Source organism: Oxyura jamaicensis, chromosome 8, assembly GCF_011077185.1.
Source record: "Oxyura jamaicensis isolate SHBP4307 breed ruddy duck chromosome 8, BPBGC_Ojam_1.0, whole genome shotgun sequence".
NCBI lineage: Eukaryota > Metazoa > Chordata > Aves > Anseriformes > Anatidae > Oxyura > Oxyura jamaicensis.
In genome coordinates, this window is record NC_048900.1 from 22,201,971 (window position 1) to 22,216,885 (window position 14,915).

General features: G+C 41.8%; 1 protein-coding gene across 2 annotated transcripts; it reads left to right on the top strand.

Moving 5' to 3' along the window:
* Nucleotides 1–3,865: 3,865 nt before the first annotated feature.
* MMACHC (metabolism of cobalamin associated C) lies at nt 3,866–9,216 on the top strand. Of its 2 annotated transcripts, none has more exons than XM_035332733.1 (4): nt 3,866–3,981; nt 6,693–6,887; nt 7,220–7,372; nt 7,827–9,216. In XM_035332733.1, exons 1-4 carry the CDS (start codon nt 3,910–3,912, stop codon nt 8,121–8,123), a joined length of 717 nt encoding a protein of 238 aa, XP_035188624.1. In that variant the 5' UTR covers nt 3,866–3,909; the 3' UTR covers nt 8,124–9,216. The 2 variants fall into 2 exon arrangements, with proteins under 2 accessions (XP_035188624.1, XP_035188625.1); XM_035332734.1 differs by having other exon boundaries at nt 3,894–3,966.
* Nucleotides 9,217–14,915: the final 5,699 nt, after the last annotated feature.

Here is a 14,915-nt window from a genome sequence, read left to right on the forward strand (position 1 = left end):
GAGCCTGTCAGCTCAGTTCCAAGGACAGCCGGGAAGGGAACAGCAGGTACTTGTTCATAACACCCACACGGCATTAGCTGAAGGTGCTAACTCTCAGGACACAAATGCCTCTGTTGGTGACAGTGACATTTCCCCCCCTTCACTAGCTGTCCCAGGACCAAATACATTGCCTGCACCTAGCCAGAGGTCTTCTCCAGGACAGGGCAGAAACTTCATTCATACCCACTTCAAGATGTGCCAGTTCAGGAAGTCCTTCCCCCACAAGGCTGACGAATCTACCACCTTCAACATCAGCAAAACCGGTGCTATACCAGCCATGGAAATTAAATGTGTCCACAAGACACTCTATCCATGCAGGTACAAAGGGCAGCATATGGAAAGACAGCGAACAAGAACAATATGATGAGAGATCAGTCCCCATCACCTCTGAGCTTGCCAGAGCAGGCCCTGTGAGAGCTAGCTGCTAGCTGTGAACAACCAGGCAGTAGCACCCTCCTGTGACACACTCCAGCAGCTCCCATTACTCCCCTTCAAACCCAGAGCACCACTTCCCCTGCAGCAGTTTTCATGGCAAGCACAAATTTGGGCATCCCTGAAAACTCCCTGAAGGTGTAGCCCCTCTATCTGACGTGCCAAGCTTCTGCTGGGTGCTCCACACTTCCATCCTGAGTTTTTGCACATGCAGAATAGCAGTGTTCTGCCCACAGTGATCACCTTATTCTACAGAGAATTTGAGAGCATGCCTTCATCTCCCCTGGGAAAGCAAATTATAAGCCCTGGCTGTGCAAGTATCCTCCTGCAGCAGGAGGTTTCCAGAACAGTAACCTGCTGCTTGGTGCAAAAGATACAGTCCAACTGTTGGCCCTAGTCTCATTTCAACCTGTACCCCCAGCTGTCCTTTCCATATTCTTCTCCCATCGAGTCTTTTCTGTTTCTTCCTTCTTCAAAGGTCATCCACTTCTGCATCAATACCTACTTCATTGTGGCCGCAATAGGAACTGTTGTATCACAGTACCTACAAATGTTTATTTTTTCCCCAGTTATACATGTTCTGAAGACACGCCTTTTTAACTGCCCTCCATCATTCAACAATGGAAAAGGAAGGCTTCTTCTTCTTGCTGTTTCAGCAAGCTTGTTAAGCAAGAAAGTTGCCTGCAGAGCACCTTGCACACCGGCTTTCTCAATCACAGCCTTCTGGTAGTACTACAGCATTTAATAAAAATACTTCCTCTTCTGCAGGGAGCAGCAGCATTTTCAGCCTGGCTACTATTTACAGTAAAGTCTCCATAGATAAGTTTCGACACTCAGTTATTCTCCACAGATCACACTTGCAAAGCTAGCTCATCCCATGAGTAGGTCTGCCACAGGTCACCAAACCATCCAGTGCTACATTTTGGTTGGAAGGCATAACTATCAAGCAGCATACTTTGCAGTGTCAACTTTGACTTCTCTTCATTTCACCAGTCATAGACATCTGGTTCAGTAGTTCTTCCTGTAGCTGCCCTGTGCAGCAAAGCAACTTGACTTCACACAGACCAAGAAAAAAGCCAAGGCTAAATTACATCCTGTATCTGACTTTCTGTCCCTGTTGCCAGGCAAAACCTTGCAAAACCTTACAAAACTATATCCACCCACAGCTCTCCCAAGGCAAGGGATGGATTCAAGGGTGCAGGCAAGCTGCATTTTCTCCTCCCACAGCTCTCCCAGAGCACAGCATGGGGTCACAAATCACCAGCCCTGTGTATCCTTCTCTACTTGTCCTCAAGTGCTGCCCGTTCAGTGGTTCATTGTCATGAACAGAGATTCTCAACTAAAACATTACAGTGCTTCCTACTGAGGGCTGTTCTGGTAGATCATTTGGGCAGTAAGAAGTTGTTAAACTCAGCTTCAGATTTCAGACCACTGCCAGGAGAAGAACATGACAACACTCGCTGACTTTATGCTGCAGCTGCTCCAACTCTTTCCTCAAATAGTCATTATTTTGTAGCTTTTTGCTGCTTAAAGAAAGGGTGATAAGTTACAGGTTTTCCTTGAGTACCTTCCCTGCACTAGCACTGAATCTACAAAGGTCTCAGGTCTGGGATGCAGATGAGATGAACAATCACCACACAGCCAGTGAAGCAATTGCTAGTTATGGCATTCACATTTCAACCCCTCTGTCCTCCTTGGCCAGGCCTCCAAGCTACTCTGAGTGCCAATCACAGAATGTCCTCTGTAACAGCAAATGGGAAAGGCAGGAGGTGTTCAGGTCCCAGCCTAGCCCTTCAGGTGCTGGGACACAAGGAATAAGAATAGGATCAAGGAACCCCCAGTAAGATGGTTCCAAAGTTGTCCCAAACCAATCCCCAACAGGCAGAGCACAGCACTAATGCATGAACTCCCCTCTGCCACCATGCTGTATGCTCTGCAGACGGCAGAAGCCCTGTCCTCCTGGACCAATTGGGACAGCCAATGTATTTGGATAGAAAAGGAGGCAAGATGCACATTAAGCTTTCAAATATCTGAACTAACTACCCACAAAGGCAACTTGGTGAGCTGACTACATATTGTGAGTTAAAAGGGCTTCAGCAAAAGACTTCATGTGAGGACACCCAACTTGAAATCAAGGTTGGTCATGGACCTCTGGAAAATCATTTCAACTTCGTTTTCTACTGTCCATTTCCTCTCCTGAGCAGCAGATGTACTTCTCAGAGTTTCAAAACACTAAAGAAAAGGCAAAGGAATAAATCAAAAATTCAAAAAGCCCTTTCTGCCTCCTATCCAGCACGTTGTGCTCACTTATTTAGCACATAGACGGAGCTGCATTGTGCCAGGCTATACTCACAAGCTGCTGTTTCTTCAATGGGATTTCAGCAACCTAGACAAGAAGTGATCTATGTAAGAGGTTTATGGATTCTGTACCATCCCATACTGCTTCAGGTGCAGTGCCTTTACCTTCACTACTTTCTAGCTTATTATCTAGCTGCTGGAAGTCCTGCTCCCACTCAGTCAATTCACAGACTGAATTGATGATCTGAGGGGAAGGGCATGAACAGACTTTGTACGAGAATAACTTAGTCCAGCAAAGAGCACAGGTAGTAGGCTGGTTCAACTCCAGAAGATGGAAATACAGAAAGAAGTATAGAGAAAAAGAAATCTAATCAAGATAGATTCAATCCTTCTGTCCTCCTCTTAACAGAGGGCATGGGTACGCAATAAGGAACAGCTCTTAGGGTTCTAGAAGGTATAAGGGAACTTGTAAATCTAAAGTAGTTCTGTCCCCAAGAACTGGCAGGTCTGACGTCCAGACACTTCACACAACTCAGAATTAACAGTGGGAAAAGGTTGCATGAAGATTATGGCAAGCTGCTGTGAAGGTTACGATAAAAAACTCCAAATCTGAGGCCTGGTTTCTGATGTGGCAAGCAGGCTGACAGGTTTCAGGGAGCTGCAAAGAAAACGTGTATTCAGACGGTAAGTTTTAACGTGGAGGCTTTGTTATCTGTTTTAGTGAGCATCGTTCACCCATACAGGGACGGGGGGCTTTCAGGCAGCGCACGATGAAAAACAAGCGCACGATACAGCGTGTTATAGCACGGGTGGGCACACGATGCGACTGTGAGGAACGTTTGCTGTGAACAGAGGCAATGCGCCGCTCGGACGCGCAACGGCACACACCGGTTAAAAATGGCGGGGCCCTCCTGAGGCCGTAACCCAGCCGCCAGTAAAACACGGAGCCCCCGCCCCGCCCCGCGCGCGGAGCCCGCTGGGACATGGAGTCCGCGACGAGTGACCCGACACGGCGGGGATGGAGGCGCGCACTACAACTCCCACGATGCTTTGAGAGGCGGGCCGTCTCCTAGGAGACACGGCGCCTCGCGTTCCTGGCAGCCAGAACTACCCTTCCCGTGAGGCCCCGCGGCGGGCGGCATGGAGGGCCGCGTGGCGGAGCGGCTCCGCGGCGCGCTGGGCCCCTTCGGCTTCGAGGTGCACGCCTTCAAGGTACTGACGTCATGCGGGGAGGGGGGGAGCCCGCCGTGACGTCATCAGAGGTGACGTCACCACCCAGCGGCTGTTCGAGGGCCGGCGGCAGGGGGCGCCGCCAGCCCGGGAGCCGTGAGGAGGAGGAGGAGGAGGGGGAGGAAGGGCACGGGGCTGAGGGGGGCGCTGGGGTAAAGGTACCCCGGGCTGAGGAAGGGGCTGCCCCGTGCGTAGAGGTCCGGGGGTTAATTAGAGGTATCGCTGACCCCAGGGAGAGGAAAGTCCTGTCAGCAGGTTTAAAAGTTAATCTAAACACGGAGCTGGCTCCACGTTTCAGTCCCAACTTCAGCCCCTCGTGTGCCCTTTTGGGCTGTTCCTTGATTAACGCACAAACCCTCGTGGTCCCTGCTTAAGTCTTTCAAACCTCTCGCACCGTTATTAAATATTGGTTTGTTTCCTCAGCCAGTAAAGACATTGAGTCAGTTGTAAAAGGTCATTGCTCTTGCCTCAAAAGGGTGGCTGCTGCTGCCTTACTCTACTTATCCATGATGCCTGTTTTTTCATGATGACAGGTCATCACTCCTCTATATTATTCGGCCATTACAAGGGGAAGATTACATTGTCACCATTAATCTAGCAGGAAGGAGACCTTCAATGAAAAAACGATAATTATCTAGAATAAACACGACCTTCCCCTCCTCGGGGAAAGTCGTATTTATCACCTGAAATAACAGTACCTTCCGTGGTGTATTCGTTATCTGGCAGAAAGCAAAAGGGAACAAGGCTCTGAGAGAAAGGAAATGTCCAAAATGTGGAGGAGAATTTAATAACACTGCGTTCGCAACACATGGCAGCAGAATTATAGGCAGAACCCAGACCAAAAAAAGGCTGCAGCTGCCAGAGGGAAAGCTTACGGCACTGGGTTCTTTCTATATTTAATTTTCTTGCAGCTTGCCCTGGTGTATTGACTGATGTAAACTGGGAAATCAGCAAACCTTAGATTCACATCTCTGTAATTTCTTTAGCAGCTCAATACAGAATCTTAAACAAGAGCCACAAAACTGATTACACTTTGGGGTTGACGTAAGAATACATCCTTACAGTAAACTCTTGCTTACGTATGTGCGGGTCTGTCTGCTACTGTCACCTCTGAAGTCACTTTTAAATTAATTTCACTGATATTTAGAGGTGACCAGTACTTCACACCCTCAGGCTAAATACTGGAGTTACACCAGGCGTCTTTCTGAGTGTTAGACTTGGTCCTTAGGGCATCCCAGGAGAGTGGGAGTCATCATAACCCACACAAAGACTGATGTTATTGTGCAATACGTTAGTGGTGGTGGAGCATGAGGCTTTCAGTCGTTACCTTGTGTTTGGCAGTTGCTGGTCTTGTCCCTGTCCTCCTGGTCATGTCCTCCTGCCACCCTGGCTTGACCCCTCTGGACTGCGTTACATCCAGCCCTGAAAACCAGCTTCAGAATGTGGCTGTGTCACAATCCATGCACAACGGGTGATGTTCTGAGGCATTCTAGCGCTGCTACGGGCTTCACCTCCTTCATTTTCACACAGAAATGTTTCCTGCTGAAGCAGTGCATCATGCAACTTGTCACATGAGCAAAACAGAAGTACCAGTTTCTTCCTGGCTGAGACAGCAAATTTAAACAAAAAATAAGAAATAATCTCACAAAATGATAGATGTTTTCCAACTAGTGAGAGGCATCACAAGAATCAGCTGATCAGCAAAACCAGAAGGCACGAGGTAGCACAGGGACAGATTACAAGACCTTACAGGACATTTCTTTCAGTCAGTGAACTCCAGCGAATGGTTCTGCACCAGGAGTAACTGAGGAGCGAATGCACTCTTGTAAAAGAGTATTAAACTGATACAGGGAAGATTTCAGAGCACGCCGCTATTCAGCTTTCTGCTGTGTCAGTGACAGCTGGATGCCCCTCCTCTGCGTGACACAGCAAGTTGTGACTTGTACCACCTCACTCCAGTACACTGGCTTTAAGCAGAAAAAGACTTTGGATGCCTCAGCCCTTGAGCTGATTATAAACTGTAGTCCATGCTTTATTTCCTGTGTGGTCTCCTGCAGTTAAAAGCCCTTTGAGGTCTTTTGCATATTTGTCTATTCAGAGAGGTCTGCTTTTCTGGCTTATAGGTTCTGTGAGTTTTTTGTTATAGGCAGGGACATTTGTATGCAGGATTTTAATTCATAATGAACCTGCTTCCACTGGCACAACTGGCACTTGCTGTGAAAGTGAGTCATGTTAAATCAGATTACTGAGGTTTCAGGTGACAGAGGGGCTGTGACCTGACTAACTCCTACTAAGAAGCAATACAAGTAGTAGGAAACTTGTCCAAGGAAGGATCCAAGGGAGAAGCAGAGAAAACAACTGTAAAAGCTTTATCTAAACCCAAACATCTGATTTGCATTGGCAAGGCTGGTTGCTCATACTTCTGTCTACGGTTTCGGAGCAGAGCTGGATAAAGGGCAGTCTTGAGCTGAATGCAGATCACTCTTATCTCTCACATCAAGTACACCTTTCAGAAACTCTAAATCCCAGTATGCAAAAGAACCTGGTTTGAATGGAAGGCACTTGGCAGGCTGCATATCTGGGTTGCAAATGAAGGTGGCTACACTTCTTTCTAGCATTTTAAATTCCTGCATGCCCACTAGCAAAAGTGTGGGGTCCCTGTTTTAATGGAGATTTGTTTTTCTTTGCCGAAGGTTGGATGGTACAATGCTGTTCTCCAGCCGGCCTTTCATCTCCCCTACCCAGATGACACACTGGCCTTCGTTGTCCTCAGCACGCCTTCGATGTTTGACAAAGCCCTTAAGCCTTTTGTGAACAAAGAACGGTTACAAATAATCCGGGATCCCGTGGATCAGTGTGTTTCTCATCATTTGTCAGGTGTGAAGGAGGTAAGAGCCTGAAATACTGACTCTTTTTACTACTATGGCATATAACCAGACAGGTGGGTTGAGCAGTAGACAAAGCCTTCCGGGTCCCTGCACTTTCTCTGAAGGATGAAGCAATATTCATATTCCAGCTCTGCCATTACAACCTGTTGCTATGTAGAGTGCTTTACAGTCACAGTTTGAAAATCCAAGGCTGCAAGCACGCTGATAAGATTTCAGGAACAGGTGTGGAAATTTACAGGCTTCTCATAGTGCCTGATTTGCCAGGATGTAGCATTTCTGCAGTGGCAAGTCTTTTCCCATGAGTCTGGGCTGATGCTTTTGTCTTTTCACAGAAATTCCCTGACCAGAAGGTGGATATCATCTTTGATTATGAGATCCTGCCGAGCCGAAAGCCCAAGTTCTTGGCACAAACAGCTGCCCATGTTGCTGGAGCTGCATATTACTACCAGAGAAAGGACGTGAAGCTTGATCCTTGGGGGAAAAAGGTGAGGCAAAAACACAATCTGGAAAAGAAAAAGAAAAACACAACAAACTGCGATCACTGAATTGTACAACTGTTTTTTACCCACTAGTTCTTCCTGCAGATAAACAGAGAAAAATATCTTGATCTCTTGAGTATTCTTAGCAGAATGAAGTTCAGTGTAAAAGACCTGTTGGTTGTAGCATTATAAATAGATATATATATATATACTGTGGTTAATATCTATTTTAGATTCAAAAAGAGACCTCTCTCCACATTACAGTATGGTGTGTGTGTGGGGGCACAGGAAAATAGGAACCCAGTGCCAAATGTTCAGGAAAGAGCTTTCCTTTCTTGCCTTTATAACACTCCAACTGAGGGCGAGTAGTGTGAGAACTGGCATCAGAACTTGATGTTTGTACTCCAACCATTACTAGAGACCACGTGAAACATCCTAGATCTTTCTTTTTTACTTCCAGAAGATCTATGGCGTGTGTATTCATCCCAAGTATGGCGGTTGGTTTGCTATCCGAGGTCTCCTCCTGTTCCCAGATATTCAGGTCCCATTCCTGCAACAGTCTGCCCCTGTTGACTGTGTGAGCACAGAGGAGAAGAGAACTGAATTGCTGGAGCAGTTCAATTTCCACTGGCAGGACGGCCGCTACAGGGACATAATTGAAGTGAAGGAAAGGTACTCAGAGGAGCAGAAAGCCTACTTTGCCACTCCCCCAGCAGAGAGATTCAGACTGCTAGGGCTGATACGTTTCACAGAGTAAAACAGTTCCACAAAGGGGCTGGGCACGAGCAAAGTGTAACTCCCCAGCACCTGCTTTTCCATGGTGCTGAGGAGGGTGTGCTGATAGAGTGCAAATCCAAGCATTGTGGACAGTATCTCAGTCCAAACATCAGCTTCTCAGAGTTGAGAGGGAGCGCTACATTGTAGCTCTTAAAGTCTTGAGGAAGGTAGAAGCAGTCTGTTCCCTGCTGTTGCCGAGTTGGTAGGTATTTTGGGGAGTCTGGTTAAGATACCCACTTGGGCAAAGTTCAGAAACCCTGGCAATTGGGAAACTCATGCTGCTCATTAGAAAAGTCATGTTTTTCTCAAGAAATTTCTTTCCTAATATTTTGGTTTTACTCTGTATAAGAATGAAAAGTTACTTTTCAGTAATTGTGTTCTGAAATAATTTATTTTGGTCTGAACTCAGTGCAGATACTTTTTAGATGTATCCAGGCTTTTACTACCCTGCCTTATAACTCTCCCTAGAGAATACATGGTCAGTCCTTAGAAAAAAAAATAATCTATATTCCTTCTCATGTAATGAATCTGGCTTAATTTAGTTAAGAAAACTTTTCTGAATTCCTTAACCTGGAAAGAAAATTCTCCAGAGATAGTTTCACTGAGTGGCATGGTCCTGTGAAGGAAGCAGAAGTGAGCAAAACATAGCCAACAGCAGCCTCCTTTTACACCGTAGTTATGAAAGGGAAAGGGACAGTGTAAAGGTCATAGCTCAAGTCTGATACATTTCCTCTTCACTCAGGGTCAGCTTCTCAGAACAAGGCAGAGTCTTTAGGTCAATTTTGAAGCACTTACCATACAACAGCCTACTAAAAGCCTGGAAAATATACTGAATAATGGCTATGAGTGGAATTTTTACTCACATTAAGATAACTAACTGAAAAAGTCAGTTCTCATGACCTTTTCCTATGGTAGATGAAGCTTAAATTTAACGTATTTTCCAGTGCTATGCCAGCAACACCACAGTTTTAAAACTCTAGTTTCCCATTGTAGTTTCTATATGAAGGAGATCATAAACCTGCACACATCTGAAAGCCGCTACACAAAGCATTGTTGCACTCAGAGACAAGCAGTTAAACGGGGGAAAATATTCATGACTTTCACATTACATATATTGCTGGTTAATACAGCTTCAGAGAAACAACTTCTTCAGATGACTGTTCTGTTACATTTGTTCATAGGGTCACAGTGGCAGGGGAGTTTGGGAATTAATTCACCTTTTAGAATGCACTTTGAGGCTCACACCTCATTAAAATAATACATTATAATAAATTAAAAGAATGTTTTGTGGAAGTTCTGTTACTTGACTGTAGTGCAATGTTGCAAATTGCTAAGCACTTTTTCCCTTTCCCTGATACCAACATAATTATAGAAAATACTCACTTTGCAGAACTGAGCCCTTTCTTTCCATTTTGTGTTGTGGTTCTTCATCCCTTTTGGACACCCAAACACTAAAGATGCCCTACCAGTAAATCACTGCTTGAGACAATATTCCATAGTATATACTAAATCAGCAAAATCAAGATTCAGCATACCAGGTTTGTTTTTCTCTAAACAGAGTAGTGAGCCTGTGATCAGGGATTGTTCAGTGTAGTTGCTGTTACAAAAATATGTTTGTTACTTTCCATGCTTTGTTCACTGCAGCTGACTAAGGTGTGCAGCTGCCTGACTGTGGTAGTGGTATTGTGATTTTTAAGTCAGACAAAATAATTAAGTTGTTTAAATTATTGTTTAAAATAATTAAATTGTTTAAATTCTGTTTATTATTGGATTGCTTCTGGTTGAAATGTTGGTTCACCTTCCAGAACTCCAAAAATCATTACAAAGTACTGATTCTTTTAGGATACATACAAAATAGAATTGGATTTTTCTTTTTACGTGACAACTTAAAGTAAAATTGGGGGTTGATTTCTTACAAATATTTAATATTTTGTCTTAGTTTATGCCTTAAACATTACCATAGTCATTTCATTACATTTTTTTGTAATTTATTTTTCTTCATATGGAATTTTGGTTAATAAAATGTACAATAAATTTGTAAGTAATCCCGAGAACTGAGTATTTTTATTTAAGCTAGGCAATGATTAACTTGTGGAGAGCTGAGGATGTTAAAGTGAGAATTGATCATCATGTTTTTAACATACTGAAAGTATTTATCTACCTAGGACACACAAAAGCCAGCATCTGAAAACAAAAGAAAAACTTAGTGATCTTAGCAGAAGCTTGTAAACTATTAAAGCAGGCTCACCTGGGATACTGAAACATAAAACATACAATGTAGTAGGAATTAAGTCTAAAAATGTTTATCTTCAGTAGGACATTTGAGCAAGATTATTTAACAAGAAGCACATGACGAGGCACTTTGATTTTCTTCCTCTATTCTAGCAGTAACACAAGTTCAAGGTGTCCAGCAATACATAACTCATGCCTGAAGGGTTTCCTCTCAGTAACTTAAAAGTAATACCTGCAATTACTGAAATTCTTATTTGTTAAAACACATCAACACTGACTCAGATAAAGGCAAATCTCTGTTCTTTGTGCTTCTAGCAGTACAGTTATGTCAAAGTTGGTATATATATAATATATATACACTTCCTTTTAGCCAGATCACTAATTGCCGCAGCTGGAGCTAATAGTTTGCTTTCCTTAGTGGTCTTTGTGTTATAAAAGTAGAGTTTGAGAACCTGTTTAACTTCTCATTTCTTGAGACAAGACCAGACATGGTCAGGAATGGATCATTCTTGGATCCTGAGGCATCATGAAGACATTCTAATCTTCGGCAGTTGCAAGTATTCATACAATTGCAAATCTTTGGGTAGATTATTAGTTTGGCTACTACATCTTATATTTCACACACATTTTCACTAAATCCTAATTTTTAAATGTTTATTAAGTACCATTTTTTCCTCAATATAACCAGTAGGGTGAGTATGCAAGAGTTGAGCAGTAAAGAAAATTAGAAACTACTTGAATTTGAATTCAGTTTTAGCAAGACATTCCATGTATTTCAAGCTCATACAAGATTTTGTGGGGAAATAACAGTTCTGTGATGATTTCATGCCTCTAAGACTTACCATTAAACCCTTCCTTCAGTGACGCTTTCATTTTTACTTCATCATTAACCTTAAAAAAGAACTTAGATTTGTATTAAGATTGAGGATGTGACAGGAAATACTAATTAGTTGTAAAGTACTATCTAATCTGGTGACAAGCAACCATTATGATTATTGTTCAGAAAGGGAAAAACCCTTGAGGGCCTGTTTTTTTTTCCCCCTACCAGTTACACCAATGACTTGTCTTTGATCTCAGTGGTGCAAGAATAAACAGCTGTTTGACTGGGGTATGAACTTCCTTATGTTGCTTTATTTCCTTCTATGAACAGGATGGGTCTTCCTCTAAATTATGGGAAAATGTAGATGGTTTGCTGTTTTGCAGTGCTAATGTGTCAGACAAAAATAGCCTGAAAAAATAGATAAGCACCAGACATTGTTATTATATATCCACAATTACATTTCTCATTTTATGTTATTTTGTGGATGCTCATAGATAATTCAGTGAACAATTTCATTTTTAATAACTGAAGATATTTATTTTCCCCAAATACTTCCTAAAAGAAATTCTGAAAGATAATTAGAATTTTTAAGTTTCCCATGTTTCTAGAAATCGTGCACCTCTATGTTAAATTACCCTGTATTTTTTTCTCATGCAAAACAAAGCATCAGATGGGCAACTTCCTGTAGCTAAATTAAAGCTGGAGGGGGAGAAGCATATCTGGGTTGAAAAGTACCTCACACAACCTTAAATTGATGCTGAAAAGTTAGTTTTTCAATGTTTGCATAAAAACTCGTTTCTTTTAGAAGAAAATATTTTAAAATTCTAATTTCGTGTAATAACATTTTTTCCAGTATTGTTATGACTAATCTTTCTGAATCATTCCCTGTTACTTCAAACTTCTTAACAGACTCTTCTAAAAAATCAAAAACTACAGGAATAAAAATGAAAAAGAAATTCACCCTGTATTTGTGAAAAGTGAATTTGATAAAGTTTTAACTTTAAATTACATTAAATTGTATTAATTGTAGATTAGAAACTTTTATCTCTCCTGACAAAGGACATTAATCTTATTTGTCAGTGTAGATACTTCAAACATATGTTGCTATAGAATACAGAACACAATCCTTATGGACTATCAGTTTCAGACGGCAGTACAGACGTAGTATTAAAAAAAAAGATTTCATATAGATATATGGTCAAGTGGTATCTTGCACAGAAACATTACGAACTCAATCACATGTCCCATGATATATTTAATTACTTAAGTTTCAGGTAAAAGAGCCAAGTTTCACATTGAAGTGCAAACCCATCTCTAGGTGTGGTGAGACGAACTTACCACCGGCACTCCGCTTGTGCAGAAACAAAGCAAACAATTCACAGCGTGATGGCAACCTGCTCTCCTGCAGACACCCGAGTGCACAGCACAAATTAGCTGTGTGATCGCAGAGCCCTTCCACTTGCACAGACTTTGGCCTGCAAAGTGCTGATTCTACACTGACTATGAACATACTTTTCAATATTTATCAATACATTTATCTACAGCCCCTGGTTGTCCAGATTATAAAATTCTGTTAGTTCAAATTCTGATTGTATTAAAAGTTTTTTATACATTTTTATTATGTTCTTCACTAGCACTTATCCATTAGTGTCTGTAATATCATACTCCTATATTCTGTGAGGTGTTTAAATTATGTCTATGTTAGAGAAGACACTGACTAGTGACCTGAGCTAAACACAGACATGTGGACCGCCAAAGCAAATTCAGTTCTAACTGTACTTTAAAGGGAAAATCTATGCTTATCTTTTAATATTAAAAGTAGAAGCTAATGTACTCATAATTAAAAAGAACAGGTATTTTTTGATTACCTAGCACAGTTTTTATTATGTGCTATTAATTTATATCCAAAAAAAAGACCATGACAGCTTTAGCACAGTTTCTGAACTGGTATCTGTATGTGCTGTATTCCTACTGGTACTGCCTGGACAGAGACGTCTAACTGCAGCCACTTCATTTTTCCCTTTGCAAAGAAGAACCAAGAAAGTCTGCTTTAACTCCTCTGTAGCTTATCTGTCGATCGATATACTTCAGAAAATATGTATTTATACAGACTGTGATGTAATACTGGATATCAGACTTGCTGAACATTTCATAGAGAACATATATTTTTCAAACTACTAATATGATAAAACCCAAGTATTTTAACAGATTCTTTAAAAAACTGTTGTTTTGATGTATATTACTAAACAGTACAATCATGGGGCTTTTGTAAACATAATTTTCTAACCAAAGGGCATCATTTTGCAATACCCGTGAGACGTAACCTACTAGCTTATATGTTCTTTGAACTATCTATATTGATTTGTTGGAGAAGCTGATAAAAAAAATAAAATATCAAATGCCTGAAAAAAAGGCTGGAGCACTTGTTAAGAAAAAAGTATTTTTAAAATTTAGTAACTTTTAGAGTATTTTTCAAAAACAGTGAGAAACTCATTTTATAATGAAGTGCTAATTCTTTAGGTATTCTTTAGATATAAAAATACCTTACTATACACATCTGAAAATAAATACTCAATTGTTACTTTTAAAATAACATTAAACTGTACAAAACCTACTACAGGTTAGGTTCTCTATGTCAAATATAAATATATATATATTTAAATAAAAACATATAATGCATAGAATTATATATATCAAATCTTCATTAATGTTCTTGCACAGATGTCATTCTTGTTGAAAACGGTGCACAAAAGTTCAGCCCTCAAAAACAAGAATGTAAATACGTTAAAATACAGCTAACTTCATTATATTGTCAGTAGATGTCTGACTTGGAAATTCCAAGCTACATCTGAAACAACATGGAGTTTGAGCACAGAAACAAACTCAGAGTCTTCTTGATTTGGAGAAGTTCGGGTCTGACCACCATTTTGTGTGTTACACAGATACTCAAATGAAAGCGTAGTAAGTGCTCCCATGAATGTGTCACATGGCCAAAGAATAAAGAATTATTTAATTGCATTAATTCCCTCAGTTATACATTTGGTGCAAATGTATAAGAGCAGTAAATATTTAACACAAGTTCCTGCCCCACTGGTATTTTATTTCTGGGCTTTTTTGAGCTCCTGCTTGTCGTCATTGTCTGGTGAGTCACTATGATGTTTAAATACACACTTTGTATTGTCTTAGTTTGCCAACTGTAAGTGAATGGCAACAGGCCAATTGCAAATGAAATGTTTTTCTCCATCACAGATTTTAAAATTAGGTAGCTAATTAGGTAGCCACTGAGATTAACTACTTACTTTTCAAAATGAGGAAATTAACACATGAAAACAACTATTGTTACTGGTACACCTGAAGAAGGGAGGTATTTATAACTACATTTTAGTACGGTATTAGAGATCATTAAAAGCAGAAGCGACTATGTAACCATATTAGCAGGGAGGGTAAACAGCAAAGGTTAATAAAACCTTCCTGTCAGAGAACCCGAGTCTCCGCATGACTGGAATTCAGAGGAAGTACCGTACCTAACGCAGCCTGTCAATGTCAGAGGAGCGGGCTAAGCAAACCGCAAGGGGCATTTCACGGGATTTCCCCACACGACCTCCCGCGGAGGCGATCCCACTCCTCTCCCCGCCTCACGACGCCCGCCCGCCGCCATGCGGCCCTGGGCGCCCGCCCTCAGAAAAGCGCGGGCGGTGCGGCGCCCCCTGGCGGGGCGGG